At 33.2% G+C, this 19,695-nt stretch overlaps 1 protein-coding gene and 1 pseudogene across 5 annotated transcripts in view; both read left to right on the forward strand.

Annotated features, from left to right (window-relative positions):
* PHF6 (PHD finger protein 6) overlaps positions 1 to 19,695 on the forward strand; it is a 42,406-nt gene that overhangs the window by 18,846 nt on the left and 3,865 nt on the right. For 3 of the 5 annotated variants that reach the window (XM_016123568.2, XM_016123565.2, XM_016123566.2), the window contains 4 exons: positions 7,517 to 7,686; positions 7,849 to 7,992; positions 9,311 to 9,415; positions 11,939 to 12,072. In XM_016123568.2, coding sequence (XP_015979054.1) covers positions 7,517 to 7,686; positions 7,849 to 7,992; positions 9,311 to 9,415; positions 11,939 to 12,072 — 553 coding nt within the window. The remainder of the gene's footprint in view (positions 1 to 7,516; positions 7,687 to 7,848; positions 7,993 to 9,310; positions 9,416 to 11,938; positions 12,073 to 19,695) is intronic. The other 2 variants (XM_016123569.2, XM_016123567.2) reach the window with 1 other exon arrangement.
* On the forward strand, positions 5,838 to 5,956 carry LOC118607890 (annotated as a pseudogene).

Below are 19,695 nucleotides of genomic sequence, written 5' to 3' on the forward strand. Positions count from 1 at the left end.
AAAGATTTAATTATTAGTGTTACCATATTAAAATTTTTGGCCCTTTTTGATCTCTTAGATCTTGGTTTCATAATACAAAATACTATTTATACTTTGGACTTAAGATTAATCCAAATACTTTAAAAATGCTGGTTGAGAGTACAGTCTTTAGCAAAAAAAATGAAAGAAAGAAAAGAAAAGAAACCTTGTCTTTAAGGTAAACCAATTGGATAAATAATAAGAACAGAATGTTTTTGAAGTGTTAGAGTGCACCTGATAAACCTTCATAGGGTTTTTCACCAGTATCTTTTCCTCACTTAATTTTAGAATTGAATTGAAAAACCTTTTGTGTAAGGTTAACAGTAAGCTTTACCACCTTTTATTACTTCAGATTTTAAGTGTGTTTATTTGATCCTCTTTAAGATTTTAAGCCAAGAGTTGAGATTTGTGACCTGATGAACACAAGTATATGAATATATTGGGACAGGTATTTGAGGATATCAGCAATGATTAATTTAGACTGCTCCCCTTTTATTCCCTAGATTTCTGAAGCTGATAGTACCATCTAGTGGTAGAGAGAAGGCACTGTAGACTACATGAAGTAGAATAATTTTAACTACCTTTTTGCTATGAGAAACTTATTCATGAGAAAGACCTAAATTCATACTTTTCAAGATGACTTTTCTTTTCATGTAACTGGAAGGATTACTACAATTCAAATTTGTAAAACCATTGATTTGAATTTTGAGTTCCATGTATACTTTTGTAGCACATTGGGGGCCCTTGTATTATTGATAATATATGCAGTTTATTTATACTTATGGTAGAACTGGATGCATAATTTTACAATTTAAAAATATTAAAGAAAAAATTAAAGTATTAAAGTTTCTATGTATTGAATTTTGACTTATCACATTCATCTAGCTTGAATTTATTTAATATTGAGTGTTTTTTCAGAAACAGAATTTGCAATTCTTTCATTGTTCTAATGGGAAACATATGTTGTGCTTTATGATTGTAATTTATGATGGGTTTATAGGATTGTATTTTAGGGACTATTTTGGTTTGAAAATTGCACTGCACCAATCTGTTCAACAAAGAGGAATTGAGACCTGTGGCAATTTCTTAATCATTTGCCATCTATGGCTCAATATCTACTTTCATACTTAAAATGATAAATATTATAAAATTCAGCCTGTCATGTTAGTTTGTTATAACATAAACTGTGGTTTGAAGTATTAAATTTGAGAGAATCTTTATTGTCTTCATAGTTTTGCCTTTTCTAGGATGTCATATAGTTAGAATCAGATTGGTTTCTTTCACTTGGCCTTTTTTTCGAAGTGGGGGTTAATTGGTATTTAATACTTATGAGAAAGGATCTGATAAGCAAGAAGAGATTGAAGGTACAGGAAGAAGGATTCAACGCACAAGTGGGAATAATTGTCCCATGATAGGAGGACATTTCCACTGTAATAAGAGAGAAGGAAGAAGAATAGGTGGTTCCTCTCTGGTCTGTTTTCTCTGTGAGGGAGAACGTGTGGAGACCTGTGAGGGTTGGGAATTGAAGGTGAGCAGAGGTTTGAAAGAGTAATTGTGAAGACCAGGAGAGGAAGTTTGCCTAGAGATATGTAAGGTTTCCAGACTGGATTGAGGGCCCAGTCGAGGTTGGTAACCATGAATTTATATAGTGATGCCATCAGTCAGGTTGTGTCACTTTCTTCCAGCAATTCAGGATCCTAGGTGTAGCATAGAGAAAGTGGCTAGTTGGTTAATTCAGAATTGGGATTTTGCCAGGTGGATTCAACAGAGAAGTAAAGGGAGAAAAGGGAATTTAGGACATTTACAAGAAAGAAATCTAAATTAGGAAAACGAAGTCAGGAAAAGAAAAAAGAAACAGGAAGTAATTATAGACTGGAGATCTTGATAATGTTGAAGAACAAGGAGAATGAAAGTACTTGGGAAGGCCATCGTTTATGGTCCCAAAGTGTGATATAAGGATTTCAGGGGTAAAGCTATTTTAGTTCATTATAAGGTACAATTATGGGGATTGGGTAGTCGGTGGACATCATTGAAGATCAAGGAACTGAGTGGCTAGGTATTGCAATGCCTAATTTCAACTTCTCCCTCTGACCTACTAAATAGCAATCGCAACTTTAACAAAATCTCAAGTGGTTTGTATTCATCCTAAAGTTTAAGAAGCAGTGGTTTAGCTGAATGACATAGACCTCAACAGCATAGGGCGTTTTACAAGGGGATAGAGCACTAATGACTTGACAACCCCATCTAGTAGTACTTACTGTGACAATAGAAATGTTCTATATTTGCACCTTCCAATATGGTAGCCATTAGCTGTGTGTGGTTATTGAGCACTTTAAAATGGTCTAAGTGTCCTCCTAATATTAATAGAAATTTATATGTTAAAATTGGACAGGAATAGCCAGAATTCAATCCTACATCTTACATTGTTTTTCCCTTGTTAGCCTGTGTGTTTAGCTAAGATATATTCTTTACCTTTTTTTAAAGCAGTATTTCAAAAGGTCAAACATTGGTCTTAGCATGTATCTCTAGCTTGTAACTGATGCAGATCTCTGTTTTGTAGACATACTTAATATGTTAGTTGGTCATCACTAAGCATTTGAATACCTACAAGGAATTGTGGTGGCATATGAATGGTGGTTCTTTTAAAGTCATTTTCATTAATGAGTGAGGCCTTTGTATTTAATAATTTATATGGAGCAAAGTAGTTGGTGATGAGATAGAAAATGGCATAAAGTAGATGCTGAGTGTTAGCTGTTGACTCCAATAATGTGTAGAATTTAAGACATGATCACAAAAATAACCTCAGCTCAGTTTAGGTTCTTGAAATTGTAAGGAGCCAACTTGTGGTTTATTATTTTTCTTAAATTACCCAATATAAAATGTTTTGCATGGGGTGAGTGCCCAAGAAATGTTTATAACCTCTTCATTTTCTTTGGCTTGAAACTAAGCATGATATTTAATCTGTCACTTATTTTGGGTGATACTTCCTGGTCCTGTAGCTTCTCTTGCACTGGTGTTAGTAGAGCAAGATGAGTTACTAAAATGAGATTTCAGTTTTATGTGTCAGGCACTGTTCTAAATTGAGTACTTTACATGAAGTAACTCATTTAATTCAGGAACCCTCTTAGGTACGTCTCAGGTCCAAGAACATAAACTCTATGATAGATCAAGGATTCAAGACCAGGTTCTCAACCCTTGAAACCAAGAAAAGAAGCAGTTAACAGTGGTTATCTTGAGAGGGAGGAAGGGAGCTAATAAAAAGAAAGGGACACAAGAAAGCTAGGGTGTCAGCTGGGAGTGCAGAGCAGGTGGAAATGGATAGTGGAAGGGAAGATTTTTACTTCTTTTATGCAGATAGTTCTTTTATAATTACTGTTAAAGAAAAAACTAAGTTTTTAAAATCTTAAGACATTTTTACAATTTTTAATTGGAAAAAGAAAACCAATAGGTTAATGAAAATTTTTAACAGAGGCGCTCTGACTGGCTTTGTACTCACATTTTCATGTGCATTTACAATAATTTTCTAGGATAAATTCCTAAAAGTAAAATCACCGGGTCAGAGGATTCAATCTTTTTAAGGTTGCCATATTACTTTCTAGAAAGATTGTTAGATTATATTCCCATCAGCAGTAGATGACTTTACACTCTCCTTTCACCACATTGAATGTTATAAATTCTTTTAATTACAAAGGTAGTACATTGCCCATTGTTAAAAAATTAAAATCACGCAATAGTACTTTTAAAATTGAAGTAGTTCATAAAGCCCTTTCTTCATCCTGAAATCACATTCTCTAGGAGTAGCAAGTAATAACAGTTTGGTGTATATCTTCCCAGAGCCTTTTTTACATACATACAAGCATATGTATGTATATATGGATATAGGTATGTAGGTATGTGTGTGGGTATATATGCCTATGCATACTTTAGAAAAATATAGTGACAACATAGTATGTGTGTACACACACACACTCACACACATAAGGTTATGCAACTTGCTTTTTTCATTCTTTGGTATATCACAGATATCTTTCCCCATCTATGCATATAAATAGACCTCATTCTTTTTAAAAGTTGCATTATATCCCATAAAATAAATAAAACTATAGTTTAGTTAAGGATTTCTCTATTAATAGAGATCAGTTATATCTATTCTTTCACAAATACAAATAAAACTGCATTGATCTTCCTTGTACATATGTGCTTATGTATGTATACAAGTGATTCTGTAGTATAGAGTGCTAGAAGAGGGTCTGTGCTTTTAACGTTGGCAATAAGCACTGTCACATGTACCCAGTTTATGTTCCCATCAACAGTATCTGAGAGTGCCCAGTTCCCCATACCTGTGCTAGTTACTATCAGTCTTCAATTTTTGCCTATCTGATTATCTCATTTAATTTTTACTTCTCATCACTAATAAGGTTGGGCTTCTGCTCATGTTTTTTTAATAGTCATTTATATTTCTTCTGTGAGTTGCCAGCTCCTGTCCTTTGCTCATTTTTCTCTTAGGGTTTGTCTTTTAAAAATTAATTCGTAGTGTTCTTTGTAATATAGATATCAATTATCTGTTACCAAACAAATGATTTCCCAACTTATTTGTCTTTTCACTTGGTTTATGGTGCCTGTACCATCCAAAAGATTGTAACTTTTAGTCAGATATATCAGTCCTTTCTTTATGGCTTCATAGGTGTCCCAACTCCAAGATTATTAAAAAATATTATCCTCCATTTTCTTATGTTGCATTTACAGTTATTTTATGATTAGATTTTTTGATCCATCTCCATTTTTTTCATATGGTAAGAGGAAAGGAATCTCAATTTTTTTGGGAATTGGATAGCCAATTGTGCCATCATGTCTTTCCCCCATTCATTTGAAATGCCACTGTTATCATACTCTGAATTTCTAAACACATATGGGTCTATTTTTGACTTCATTTTCTCTTCTGCTGACACATGTCTATTCCTGTGGCAGTGTTTTAACTGCTATTGCTTTATAGTATATTTTGATACCATTTTTTTTAAAAAAAGATATTCTTGTGTATTGTACATTTACTCTTCACAAAACTATGGAATCAACTTTTAAACTACATTTTATTTAAATTTCATTAAATTAGGTTAGCAAGAACTGATATTCTAATGTGGATCCTGTTCATCCAGAAGCATGATCTATCTCAGTGTTTTTGTGGGGCTTCTTTTACATTTTTATTTCTAGCACAATTTTTTTTTGGGTTTATTGTAGCTTTTTGTAACTATTAAATCTATTATTTTGATAAGTAAAAATGATATATCACTTAATTTACACTTTGATTCTACAAAACTCACATTTTTTAAAAGTATGTTTACTTAATGTGAATTATTTGATTATATGCATGATGTATTTTTCTTTTGTAGTTTTAATCTTTTATGATTTTATATCATAAGAATACTAATCCTTTATCATAGGTACAGCAGATATTTTTCCAGTTACCTTTTAATTGCATCACTTTTTTTTTACTTTCAGAAGTTTGAAAGTCTAATATAGTTAAATCTATAAACCTTTTGTGATTTATTTTGTTAGAAGTCCTCTGATATTTTATAGTGAATGATTCCATATTTAAGACATGTGGAAAACTAATCAGGTTGGCCTGATAGTGGGAACAATTAAGTAACTTCTTCATAGATGTTTAATAATATACTGTTGTTACAGTGTTAGTGATTGTCTTCATTGTAAATAACACTATTATGTATATCACATAGGATATAATAGTCATAAAAATGATTGAAACATCTGATTATGATTTTTTTTCATATCAAGAATTTTAAGTCAATGGCCATGCCACCCTAGTCTATGGCCACGCTACCCTGAACACGCCCCATCCCATCTGATCTTGGAAGCTAAGCAGGGTTGGGTCTGGTTAGTACTTGGGTGGGAGACCACCTAGGAAGACCGGGTGCTGTAGGCATAAAAATAATAATAATAATAATTTAAAATTTTTGGCAAGTGTAAGTAATTGTAACACCGTTAATGAAATTCTCTGTGTTAAAATTGTCAGTTTCAATGTTTAAAGTAGGCAGTGTGTTCTGATATGAAATTTTCTATGGGGTTAAGATCAGGAGATATCTTTAATTGACTTATGTGGCCTCATGGGGAGATGTATTCACATGAATTTTTCTTGTTACCTGTAAAACACTATCTACTAACTTGTACCTTTTCCTCTTTTTTCTCCCTCAGATTCTACCATAGTTGTGTGAAGCCACATTGATACAAATTTGTATTAACTGTTTTGCAAACAATCTAATGTTCTCAGTTCCTAGAATTTACATATTTAAGTATACTAATTGCATTACCTTTTTCTTAGCATAACAAGTTTGCTTCTATTTCTAAACAACAACAACAACAACAAAACCTTTAAAGTTTTAGGAAACATTAACATAGGAGTTGATATGCTTTCTCATTGAGAAGTTAGTCCCTGGAATTCTACTCAATAACTTATGGTACATGAAGAAATAAGGAAGATATTAGAACCATGCCTAAAACTTTCTATAGTTTGACCTTAAGTCAAGTGAACACTTTTTACCTTCTTGAGAACTAAATACATTGCCTTATTACAGTGGGCCCTCAATAAATAAAATATTTGTAGTGAATAACTGAATGAAACACCTTCCATTAATGGTAGAAATTCTTTTCAAATTTCTTGGAAATGCTGTTCTAAAATTTCTACATATTTTGTTTAATCCATTAAAGTATTGTACACTAACCTACAACATAGAATTTCTGCCACTTATGTTAGAAATTCCTCTTATACTTAATATTTGTGTTCATTTATAGATGACTTCTTTGTTGAATTTTGTCATTTTATTTCCATAATAGTTTAAAGAGCTATCTTTAAAGAGCAGCACTGTTCAATAGACTTTTCTGCGATGATAGAAACATTCTAGGTCTGTGATATCCAGTAGAGATGCATCTTGCCACATGTGACAAATCAGTACTTGAAATGTGGTCTGTGTAACTGAGAAACTGAAGAATTTTGTTTAATTATAAATGAGTTAAATTTTTAAAAACCTTATGTTGCTGGTGGCTACTGTATTAGAGAAGATATACCTACTTTATTTTCATTCAGTTTTCCAAGTTATAGTAAGTTTGTTTTCTAGGTAAGTGTTCTGATTTCACCAACAACTTGAAGTAAAACTCTGAAACCTATGTAAAAAAAGTTAACACAAGAGCTAATTCTAAAAATTATTAGAGTTTAGAAATGTTTACTGAACCATATGCACATTCAAAATCACAAAACTCATTTTTATAGAATTATTAATTTGATGGAAATCATTAATTTTCCAATGATTATAACAAAATATTTTTATTTGTTTTTTGTTGTGTTTATGTGAAATGTTACATTGTTATACTGAATATACCACAGACCATTTGTCCTTGTTTCTGGAGACGATGTCATTCTAAGGAGAAACCGATGGTCTAATGACCCATGTTAAGATTGGTTGATGTACAGCTTTTGTTCATTTTTAAGCAGCCGATTTAGAAGAAAGTTTTAATGAACATGAACTGGAGCCCTCATCACCTAAAAGTAAAAAGAAAAGTCGCAAAGGAAGACCACGGAAAACTAATTTTAAAGGGCTCTCAGAAGATACCAGGTCCACATCCTCCCATGGAACAGATGAAATGGAAAGTAGTTCCTATGTAAGTAGAAAAACATGGGATTCTTACTTTTCATTGAATGTTTCATTTAACCTGTGATTATAGATAAAACGCATCCTTTGAAAAGTTGACTAAGCCTAAGGTACTAATAGCATATTTTCATGGATTTTTTTTAAAGTTTTTTTTCCTCTTTTACATTTGCAGAGAGATAGGTCTCCACACAGAAGCAGCCCTAGTGACACCAGGCCTAAATGTGGATTTTGCCATGTAGGAGAGGAAGAAAATGAAGCAAGAGGAAAACTGCATATATTTAATGCCAAGAAGGCAGCTGCACATTATAAGTGCATGGTAAACTGGTTCATTTTTGTGCTTTTAAACCCAAGTTTTTTGAAAAGCATTTAGCTAGGAACCAAATATGGCACCTTTCCCTCCACCATTAATGTTTTATAATTGTGGAAAGTATATCCTGTATTCCCAAATCTTCATAGAAAACTTTAGATCTTTAAAAATAAAGCCTGTATGATTTAGTAGTGTTTAGATTAATCCTAATTATAGTTTCCATAGTCCAGATAATCCCTAATTAATTCTTTCATACAGTAAAAATTTCAGCTCTATAAACTTGTCTTCAAAGATATGTTTGCTCTCCATTATAACCTAGTAAATATCTCTTATTGTACTTCACAAACGGCATTGCAATTATTCATTTATGATCATCTCTTCCCTACTAGACTTAATTTCCTTGAGGATAAGAATTATATCGTTGCGTCTTTAGATCCAGGTCTGACTTATAGTATCTATAAACATGTTTTTTTGGTCTGAATGAATTTTTAATTTTTTTTTTATTAAAGTGTAGCTAACATACAACATTGTATTAGTTTCAGGTATATACCATAGTTATTAGTTATTCAACATTTATATACTTAAAGAAGTGATCACCATGATAAGTCCAGCAACCATCTGACACCGTACGACGCTATCACAATATTATGGACTGTATTCCCTGTGATGTACACCACATCCCTATGACTCATTTGATTTATACCTGACAGTTCGAACTTCTTATTCCCCTTCACCTCCTTCACCCCTTTTTATGATTTTTCAATTACAATTGACATGCAATATTTTATTAATTTCAGGTGTGCAGCATAGTGGTTAGATATTTGAATTTTTAGGTTTTAAAATACATGTTTATATCAGAGGTTCTTAACCAGAGATGTATATTAGATTTACCTGGGGAGCTTTTTCCAAAAAAAAAAAAATGCACCCTGGAGTAGATCCCAATCATGTCTGGTTTGGGGAAAAGAAATCCCCAGGTGATTCTGATCTGCATCTATGGTTGAAATTTGCCAATTTAAACTATTTTTTTTAAAACTTTGTGGATATATGAAACAGTTGAGATGACAGCACGCCACTGCTGAAATCTCCATTGTTTAATGAAGTATTTAACCTGGGCTCCACACTGGCAATCTTAGTTTTATTTCATCGTCTTTATTATGGGTTATATTTTAATCAGACATGGGAATATATTAAAATATTTAATTGGTACTTGATTATTAAGGAAAAGTCATCTTAGGATATTAAAGTATTGTAACACATTTGTTATGATGTTTAATCTTTTTCTCAAAAGGATTCTGAATATTAATGTTCTTGCATTTTTCTTCTCTAGTTATTTTCTTCTGGCACAGTCCAACTCACAACAACATCAAGAGCAGAATTTGGAGATTTTGATATTAAAACTGTACTTCAGGAGATTAAACGGGGGAAAAGAATGGTCTGTGGTTTTATATTTATGCTATGCAACGTTTCTCTTCTGACTCTCTGCTTTACATTTAGAACACATCTCAAATTTATCCAGTCATCAAAAAATTTAATATACAGTAATTCATATGTTAAAGCACAGTATATATTTGACTTATTTGTAATATAATAAAGGATGCCGATGTTACTGAAATTTATTCCTCTCTCTATGTAACTTCATTACTCAAGAGAATTATACTAAGATTTATATTTCAGAGTATTTGAGTCTTTTAATAAAAATAAATGAAGATTGAATGTGACACACCTTATTAAGTTTAAAATGTTAATATTGTTTAAGCTTGCCTAAAGAAAAATTCCATAACCCTAATAGAGCATTGAGAATCTCCCCATGTTGTTCATTCTTTTTTTTTAATAAAAGGAAAAGATTTTTTCAGAGCCTTTTGTTTAAAGTTCACATACACAGTTATGTCTTTTAAAATGTTTATCATAGCTTTAAAGTTTTCTTTAAAATGTGCCTAAGTTTCATGTTTTTAAACATACTGAATTACTAATAAATAGCTTTAAGAAACATTGGCATCTTTATTGATCACTTACTCCTTTACAGTTTATGAATTCTATAAAATGTCAATCGAATGCAAAAATCTTTTCTTTAAGACAGCAATTGTCTCTAGAAATGACTTTAATTTTTGAATTTTTTTATTGTGAAAATTTTCAAACATATCAAAATTAGAAAAACTAGTAACACACGTCTGTCCATCACCTTGACTCATCAGTTATCAAGAATTTGCGGCACTCGTTTCATCTATGCCTATTAATCTTGTTGCTTGAAGTATTTTAAAGCAGAGCTGAGACTTCATATTATTTCACCTCTACATATTTCAGTATGTATCTCTTAAAAGTTGGACATTTTCTTACCTAACCACAATGTCATTACACTTTATAAATTAACAATGAGTCCTCAGTGTCATTTAATACCCAGTTTGTATTTGTTATTTCCCCAGTTGTCTAGAAACTATATTTTTAAGTTGATTTGTGTGAATCAGAACCCAGAGGAGGCTCACACATTATATGTGGTTGTTATATATCCCTTCAGTGATACAGGGCATGTCCTAATCCCTGTCTTGGTTATTTATGGTTTTGTGTTGTATGCCATTGGCTTTTGAAGAAAATGAATTGATTGTCCTGTAGACTATCCCACATGTTTTATTTGTCTGTTTGCTTTGTCATGATGCCATTGAACTTGTCCCTCTACCCACTGGATTTTCTTTTAAAGTGAAAGATGTAAAGGCTTGATTAGATTCAGTTTCAACATTTTGGGGGGTAAGAATACTTCACAGGTGAGACTGTATCTTCAATATTTTATCACATCAGACAACTCCATGTCTGATCCTTGGATTCAGGTGGTGAGCTGATCCCTCTGTTGTGAAATCCCCCTTCGGCCTTTCATCTAGTGATTTCAGACATTGATGGTCTTTGTCTGAGTATATTAGAAATGACCCTTTCTTTGTAGAACTGCATCTTTGAAGGTGTCAAGATTGTTGATATTCTCTATTCCATTTGAATCTAGTTCAGTTTATTGATACTTGAATTATTTTTTTTTAAAAAAATGAAACACCTTTAAAACAATGTATAGGCTAAAAAAATAAGGGAAAAAAATCACTTCATGTCATACAGAGCAATGTCGTTGTGTCATATAGCTAAAGTCCAACTAGGTGACTGGGATAACAGTTCAGTTCTCTTGACTTATTTACCTCTGCACTGCTGAATGTTAGTATAAACACTAAACTACCATTTCTCTCACGTGTGCTCCAAAGGAAATTAGTCCATCAAGATGCCCCCCAGCCCTCCAAAAATAAAGGGCATCAGGAGTTCAATAAACTTGGGAACTATTTGTTCTCCTTCCTGTAGAAAAGGCTGTGAGAAGTTCTGCCATCAAGCAATCTATTTAAAACGCATTTCTCCAACTCCCTTGACTATGAGACCTTTTGGTCAGCAGTCATCTTTTAATCTCAGGACATTCTTGAGGCAAGGTTGATCTAGGCTCAATTGAGAAGTCTTGAAAAGGTTTCAGCCCCCTCAGTCTCCCTCTGCCCTTTTATCTACTTGGCAGCAATCCCTTTCTGGGGAGAATGGCTTTCCTGTCTTCCCATTCTTTCTCCAAGTTATAATTGGAAAGGAACTAATCCTGGGGAGAAAAGCTGACTGCTAAAATATAGAATATCATTCTTTTTGTGTTTGGCAGTACTAAGAAGTGTCTTATTTATGTTTAGATGTCAGATCTCTGATGGTTCATACAGTTAAATACTGGAAACATCAGGGGATGACAATATTAGAAAGTCTATCAAAGTATGGTTTAAATTACAGCATTATTTAACATATTTTTGCTATACAATAAGTTCAGTGCATTCTTTTTCAATATTGGCCGTTTTCTTTGTAAGCTGGAATGTTTGGCTGAAATATGACTAAAATAGAAAATATAAGATTGTCTAAACTTTGAAATAATGCTTATGATTATTCTTTCTCTTCCCTTAAACAGAAATGTACACTTTGCAGTCAGCCTGGTGCTACTATTGGATGTGAAATAAAAGCCTGTGTTAAGACTTACCATTACCACTGTGGAGTACAAGACAAAGCTAAATACATTGAAAATATGTCACGAGGAATTTACAAGTAAGAGAACAATTGTCCATTTTCCTAAACTTGTCAATAAGTAACTGCCCTTAAATAGGTGACATTAGTTTACTTGATCACTAATTTTAGGTAGTATTAGCCAAGTATAAAATACTAAGGACTTTATATAAGAAATGAGTACTGCAATTAAAATTACTCTTCTGACAACACGTCCCTGGATTAGCATTCATTCAGCCAGTATTTATCATCCTTACTATGTGCTAGGCATTGTGCTAGGATCTGGGGATAGGATAGTGATCAAAACAGACACAGACCATGCCCTTGTGAAGCTTACAGTCTAATGGAAGAGACATATTAATTAAATGGCCACATAAGTAAGTATACGATTACAAACTGCATAAGTGTTATAAAGGATACATTACAAAGCACTATGAGAACATAACAAAGAGGACCTAACCCAGTCTGTAGTTGCGGGGGGTATTTAGGAATTTCCTTACAGAAATAATGCTTAAGCTGAGACATGAAGGGCAAAGATAAATGTGGGCATTGGAAAAGTGTTCTAGGCAGAGTGTTGTTACAGAAACAAGGGTGCAGGTGGGGAGGTGAATTATGAGGCTACTGCTGAGGGTCCAGGTGAGAATTGTTGGGAGCTTAGACTAGGATAGGGTTGTAATGACAGAATTCAAAAAATACTCTTGGAAGAATGATGAAAGAGTAAGGTTTAGAGATTTGGGATTACATGTTATCCTCTTTTTTATGGGTCTTCCACTTACCTGTGCTGCATTGGGCTAGAGGTATCAGTGTGCATCTATAATGGTTCCATTTATTTAACTGAATGGAGAATAAGTTGGTAAGGATCTCTGGATTTTTTATTTGCCTTTGCAAATTGTAAAGCACTTCCTTATTCTCACATTGCCACTATGCAATAAACCAATGACTCAGGGTCTACTCTGCTGTGTACAAAGCAGTTTACATAAGGAGTCACCATGTCATTTGGGTGACTGCATGAGGCGCTAAGGTTGTATTATAAAATTTTCCAAACTTCGTTTAAAATAAAGGTACAGATGATTTTCTACTGAGTTCTATAAAACCTTTAAGGAACAGATAATTCCCATGTTACTTAAAGAGGTCCAGCACATAACAAAAGATGGAAAACTGCATTCATTCTGTAAAACTTATGTAACTGTGACACCAAACCTGATGAAGATGGCATTTAAAACAAAAACAAACAAAAAACCTGTAGACCAGCCTTACTTTTAGAAGTTATATATATACCAAAATCCAGAGTAAAATTAGAAAATCAAATCCAGCGCTCCATTCTAACAATTTAAAAACTGTTCAAAATTAGGAAATATATTAATGTGATCCATTATAATTAAAAGAGTAAAGAAAACCCCTGTCACATCCCTGGTGGATGGTGAGAAGACATTTGATACCATTCAACATCCATTTCTGAATTTTAAAGTAAGTTAAATGAAAGTGCTCTTGGTAAGCTAGGAGTCTTAATAGTGTTTATGAGAAAACAGCAGCAAACAGTGTATTTAGTGTTAAAGTAAAGGGAGAATGGTTCTGAGCCTCAGAATCACCTGTGGGTAGAAAGGGCCCTTTTTAGAAATGTTCTTTGCCTGGGCCCCACCTTCAAAGATGTAAATTCAGTAGGTTGAAGCCCAAACTCCCAGTAGATTCTCATTTTCGTCTCTAATGGAGAACCACTGCACCAATACACTTTCATTTAGATAAGAAACAAGATAGGTGTGCTAACTACCAACATTACTTTCAACATTATTCTGGAGGGTAAGCCAATGCAACAAGAAAAGGAAGAAAAATGTATAATGCTTATTGTAGAAGAAAAATGTTGTCGATGTTATTGATATCATTGTCTACCAAGAAAATCCAAAGGAATCAACTCTAAATTTATTAAAATTAATGAGTTCTGTAAGGTTGCTGCATGAGGTGAATTTTTGGAAACAGTTCAAGTAGTAACTAGTAAGATATGTAAAAGAAAAATGTCCACCTCCCATCACAGGCACACTAAAGTAGAACCTTTTCTTTAAAAACATAGCATTTTACACAGGACCCAAATGAATGTCGAAATATATTCCTGGTTAGACTCAACATTGAAAGATACCTATTCTGCCCAAATTAATCTATGTGTTTAACACAATTTTAATGAAATACAAAGTTTAACAGTTTTATCCAGAAGAGTAAATGTGGTAGGCAGCTTTTCATTGTCATTGGGAACTCAGATTATTATCCTTCTGCTCTCCCATCTTTGGGGCCTCCTTTCATAGGAAGTAGAAAGAAGCAGGAACGAAGGAAAATGGAAGGACAAAATAGCTATTCCTCCAGCTGAGTTGCTCTTTAATCAGCCTTGGAAGTTTCTTACACACTTCTCAGCATTTCATTTGTCAGAATTTAGTCACATGTCCAAGGGAGGCTGGGAAATGTATTCTTAGTGGTGACACTACTACCCAAATAAAATCTTTAGTACCGCGGGGTGGGGGAAGGGGAGAAAAGAGATATTGGGGTAGTCAACTAGTCTTTTATCACATGCAGCCAAAAATTTTTTAATACAGTCGAGAGGAGAAATCCACCATTAGATATCAAAACCAATCTAAAAATAATTAAAACAGTATGGTACTGGCATAGTGACAAAGATCACAAGAAATAGATCCATGTCTTTGTTGGAATCTTATAAATTACGGTAGCATTTTGTATCTGTGGAGATGGAATTGGATGGATTGATTATTCAGTATCTGATATCTATACAATTGGCTGTCCATTTATAAAGCATAATTTGGATTCTTACCTCAGACTATACCCCAAAATAGATTCTAGATAGATTAAAATTTTTTAATCATAAAAAAAATCTGAGTGGGACGTGGAGGAGAATTTTTCTATAATCAAATATAGAAGCCTTTCTAAGCATGATAGGGACCTCAGAATTTTTATTTGACTATATTAAAATTAGACTAAAGACAACTTCAAATTATTAAGAAAAATGCAACCTGATTGAAAAGGTAAAGAGTATGAACAGGCACCTTATAGAAGAAATAGCTCTGGGTTGGTTATAAGCATATAAAAAACTGTCCATCCTATTAGTAGTGAAGGAAATGCAAATTAAAACAAGATCTTAGCAAATTTTGCCTATCAGGTGAGCAAAGATTAGTAGGTTTCATATTATCTGATGTTAACTAGGTTCTGGAGACACAAGTATTCTCATTGGATGTTCAGGTAGAATGTAAATTCATATAGCTTTTGAGGAGAGCAATTTATCATTGGCGACCAAACCTTAAAATAATGCATTTGCTACTTCTAGGGATTTACCTCAGGGAAATGATCAGACAACAGTCCAGGGATGAAACGTCCAAAAAGTTTCATTTCATTATTGTTAATGATTACTACAGTACCTACTAGGGCATCTTCGAATGGACTATCCTAAAGACGGACAGGATTACTACAGATGACATCAGTCTACTCAAGAAGACATAGACAGGAAGTGCAGCTTGCCCGCAGGGCAGCATCAAACATTCCTCTTCTGTGGGAGTCCGTGAAGTGGTCAGGATTGCAGTACCACTGGGGTCAATAAGACATGATCCACAAGGAATGGGTGTTGGATCCGCCCTGGCTTAAAAGCCTCCTACCCCATCGGAGACAGTACCTCTTGTAATATAGTTATATAGGCATAGGTAATTTTCAGCTTACACCACACTGAAAGAGGACTGAAGATATGGCTTCTTATCAGACTATTTATAATTCTCCCAGTCAGGATACAGCCTACCAGTAGAGGGTTGGGAGTGTAAAATAGCTTAGTAAAATAGTTGACATACCCACTTTAAGTTGCCAGCAGAACAGAACCAAAGAGTGAACCAAAGGTGAGATTTTCATGCAGAATGGGAAAAGATTTTTGTTAATCTTTTACCTACAATAGCAAAAATAAAAAGAATGTTCATCAGGAGACTTAAATAAATTTTAGTTCACGCATTTAGTGGAATACTGTGCAATAGTTAAAGAATGAAGTAGATCCATGTGTAGAGTCATGGAGAGGTATTTCTATGATAGAGTAAAGGGGAAAAAACAAGTTGTATAATCCTACTTTAGCATATAAAGAGTACACATGTACACAGGTGTGTACAAAGATATGTGTATGTTTTTGTATACATAGAAAAATTTCTAGGATTCTAGAAGCATACTCAGTAAACTTAACAGTTGTTACTTCTCATTTGTTGCCTAGGGATAGAGGCAAAGAGGCAATTATATATGTTACATACTGTGGTGTTTGAATATTTTTATGAGTAATACATTATTAAAGTAACTACAAATGTTTTAAAATAACACCCCATTTTAACCATCTAAAATCAGATATGAATAATTGGTGCATTTTATTTTTATTTAGATATTTTTATTATAATAGTCATCCATTTTGGGGGGAAAAATGGAAAATTAGATAAGAGAAAAAAAACAATGTCAACTTTAACTCTACCACCAGAAATAAGTTTTAAATCTTGGAATATTTTTTAAGACATTTGTGAGATGGTGTATATGCATATATTTTATAAAAACAAGATTTTCTTATATATACTGTTTTATAATGTGTTTTCCACTTAAGATACCTAAGACATTTTTTTTCCTATGGCATTAAACAATTTCACATTACCATTTTAATGACTGAATACTTTTCCGTTGCATGGGAATATCAGTTTAATTGGTTCCTTTTTTAGACATTTAGGTAGTTTTTACTTTTTAACTTATTAGACAACTATGTGGTAGTAATCATCTGTAAACAAAAATACTTGCACTGGCATCCATGATTATTTGAATTGATCTTTTTATTTTTTCACATTGAAATTTGTTTCTAAAATCTGCTTATAATGTAGAGTCCAGGTTATTTTATCACAGAGACCATTGACTTCAAATGATAGTGCATATGCAAGTAGTTTAGGGAAAGAAGAATGGACAAATAGGAAAAAATGCGCAAGGACAAATATTTTTTAATAAAGTGGCTTCCTCCTACATGTGACTTTCCTTCTTTCCAGCCCTTTGTGCATCCTGAATATATTTACATTAAAAGGGCAAGGGAATATTATACAGTGATTTTTTAGTTCTGTTCTACTGTTTTTATTATATTTTAAAACTATTTAAATATATATGTTTTAAAATGTCAGTCTCCCACCATAAAAAGTAAGTTCTGTGACAGCAGCGATCTTGTTTTTTTTTTTACCAGTCAACACTTGTGGCTTTGGTGTCTAAATTGGGGAAGGACCCATAATGGGCCTATGGGAAATAGTCATTCAGTGAAAAATAATCCCATAAAAAGATTAAAATTTCTTCTAATAACAGAGCTTATCCTTTTAGATAAAACTATTATAAAAATTTTCAAAAGTATACTAAAATAGAATAATATAACAGCTATCTCAGCAGGTACCAAGTTATTGTCACAGTTGTTTTCTGTTTTCTTTCTGAGGTATGTTAAGGAAGAATACCAAATTTCTTGTCATTTTATCCTTGCATTGGTACCTCTCTTAAAAATATAAGTGTTCCTTACCTAGTCACTATGCCATTATTATACTCTTTTAAATTAACAGTAAGTTCTCTGTATCATCTGTCAATACACTTTCATATTTCTCTAACTGTCTTGAAAATGTCTTTTTAGACTTGATTTGTTAAAATCTTAATACATACAAGATCCTTGCATTGTATTGATGGATACAGCTCTTAAGTCTCTCTTAATAGAGTAATACCCATTCCACCCTGCCTTTTCCCTCTACTTGTTGAAGAACCCCAATAAGTTGTCATATAAAAGTTCCACATTCTAGAATTATCTGTTCTTTCATGAGGCCATTTACCTCATTTCTCTACACCTCCATATTTCTCATAAATCATAAGGTGGTCAAAGGCTTAGGTAGATTCAGGTTATATTTTCGGGAGGATACTACATAGCTGCACTGTGTAGGAGTCGCACTCTTGATATTTGAACTCATGACTAAAAAGAAAACGTAATTCCCAATGTGCAGTGTTTGAAGGGTACAGATTCTCCATAGTTCTTGGAAAATTATTTTAAATGTTTTAAGAATAAGAGTAATGAGCAAAACTAGGCTGGAAGTCAGTTGCTATTGTTGCCCCCAACCTCACCCTTGCCCTTTATTCTACTCATGTTAGAAACATCTCCTGTTAAACCTTGTTTTAGATCATTTGTGGAAGATGAATTACTATATTATCATCTTTCATCCATTGCTGACCACAAGAGGGCATCCACTGAACATTTTTAAAGAATCATTTCATTGTGTCATCTGGTGTGTACAGTCATACACACCCTAACAATGGGGATACGGTCTAAAAATTGCATCTTTAGGCGATTTTGTCATTGTGCAAACATCATAGAGTGTATTTACACAAACTAAGGTGTTATAGCCACAAGCCTGTACAGCATGTTACCCTACAAATGATCACGAGTTTAAATCAAACATAAGAGAAAATGATGCAATCAAGAAATGGAGTAAACATGAGATATATGCAGCTGCTGCTGGCATAGCACAGCATTACTGTTTTACAGCAAACTTTTTATAAGTAGAAAGAGTACATTCTAAATTAACAGTAAAATGTATATCATTATCAAGTATTATGTACTGTACACAGTTGTATGTGCTATACTTCTATATGTTTGGCAGTGCAGGTTTGTTTACACAGCATCACCACAAACATGTAAGTAATGCATTACATTAAAATGTTATGACAGCTATGATGTCACTAGGTAATAGGAATTTTCAACTCCATTATAATCTTATGAGATCACTGTTGTGTATGCAGTCCATCATTAACCAAAACATCATTATTTGGATGATTGTAAATGATCTAAAACTGAGGTCAGAATAGCACACACTTTGATTATAGTGGGGAGTTGTTAACTATAAAAATAGATATCGGTGTATATACATTAAAGTGGCCTAAACCCTTTTCTAAAATCACCTGCATTGCTGTTTTCATTAAAAAACAATGAATTTCAAGTATAAAAGGTTGTTGGAACTTCATGCTGTCAAAGTATCATTCCGGAGACTATTTGCTAATTTTAAAAGGGAAAACCTACCTTTACAATGGACAAATGATCAAACAATATCACTAAACTGGGGCATTTTGAAATTACATGACTTCCGAAGTATGCAGGATTGCCTACAAAGTATCCTGGACTAAAAACAAACAAACAAACAAACAAACAAAAGTTGAATCTAAAGCTAACCAAGCCCTTAGACCTTATTTCAAGTTTATAGGAAATATGCAGTGAGGGAGAACCAAATAGTACCACAGACAAATCCAGAATGTGGTGTAGCTGACAAGGTAACTGATCTAACTCTTCCCAAAAGTCAGTGTCATGGGAAAAAAGTCAAAGGAACCAGTCTAGATTAAGAGAGACAGCCAAATGCAATTTCAGGAAAAATGTGTCAGACGACTCCTAAAGGTATTCTAATGAAGATCAGGACACTACTAATAAAAAGGCATTTGAAGAGTTTGAGTAAACTTGTCACATGAAATCTGAGCAGAAAGCAGCAATATATAGAGAGAATATAATTTCCTGAAATGTGCTTTTAAATAATGTGTGTTAAGCATTACAGAGTTTCATTATTTCATCTGTATACCTGAAAATTGATATTTTCAAGTTGTCCAAAA

The sequence above is a fragment of the Rousettus aegyptiacus genome, unplaced genomic scaffold, assembly GCF_014176215.1.
Source record: "Rousettus aegyptiacus isolate mRouAeg1 unplaced genomic scaffold, mRouAeg1.p scaffold_m13_p_9, whole genome shotgun sequence".
NCBI lineage: Eukaryota > Metazoa > Chordata > Mammalia > Chiroptera > Pteropodidae > Rousettus > Rousettus aegyptiacus.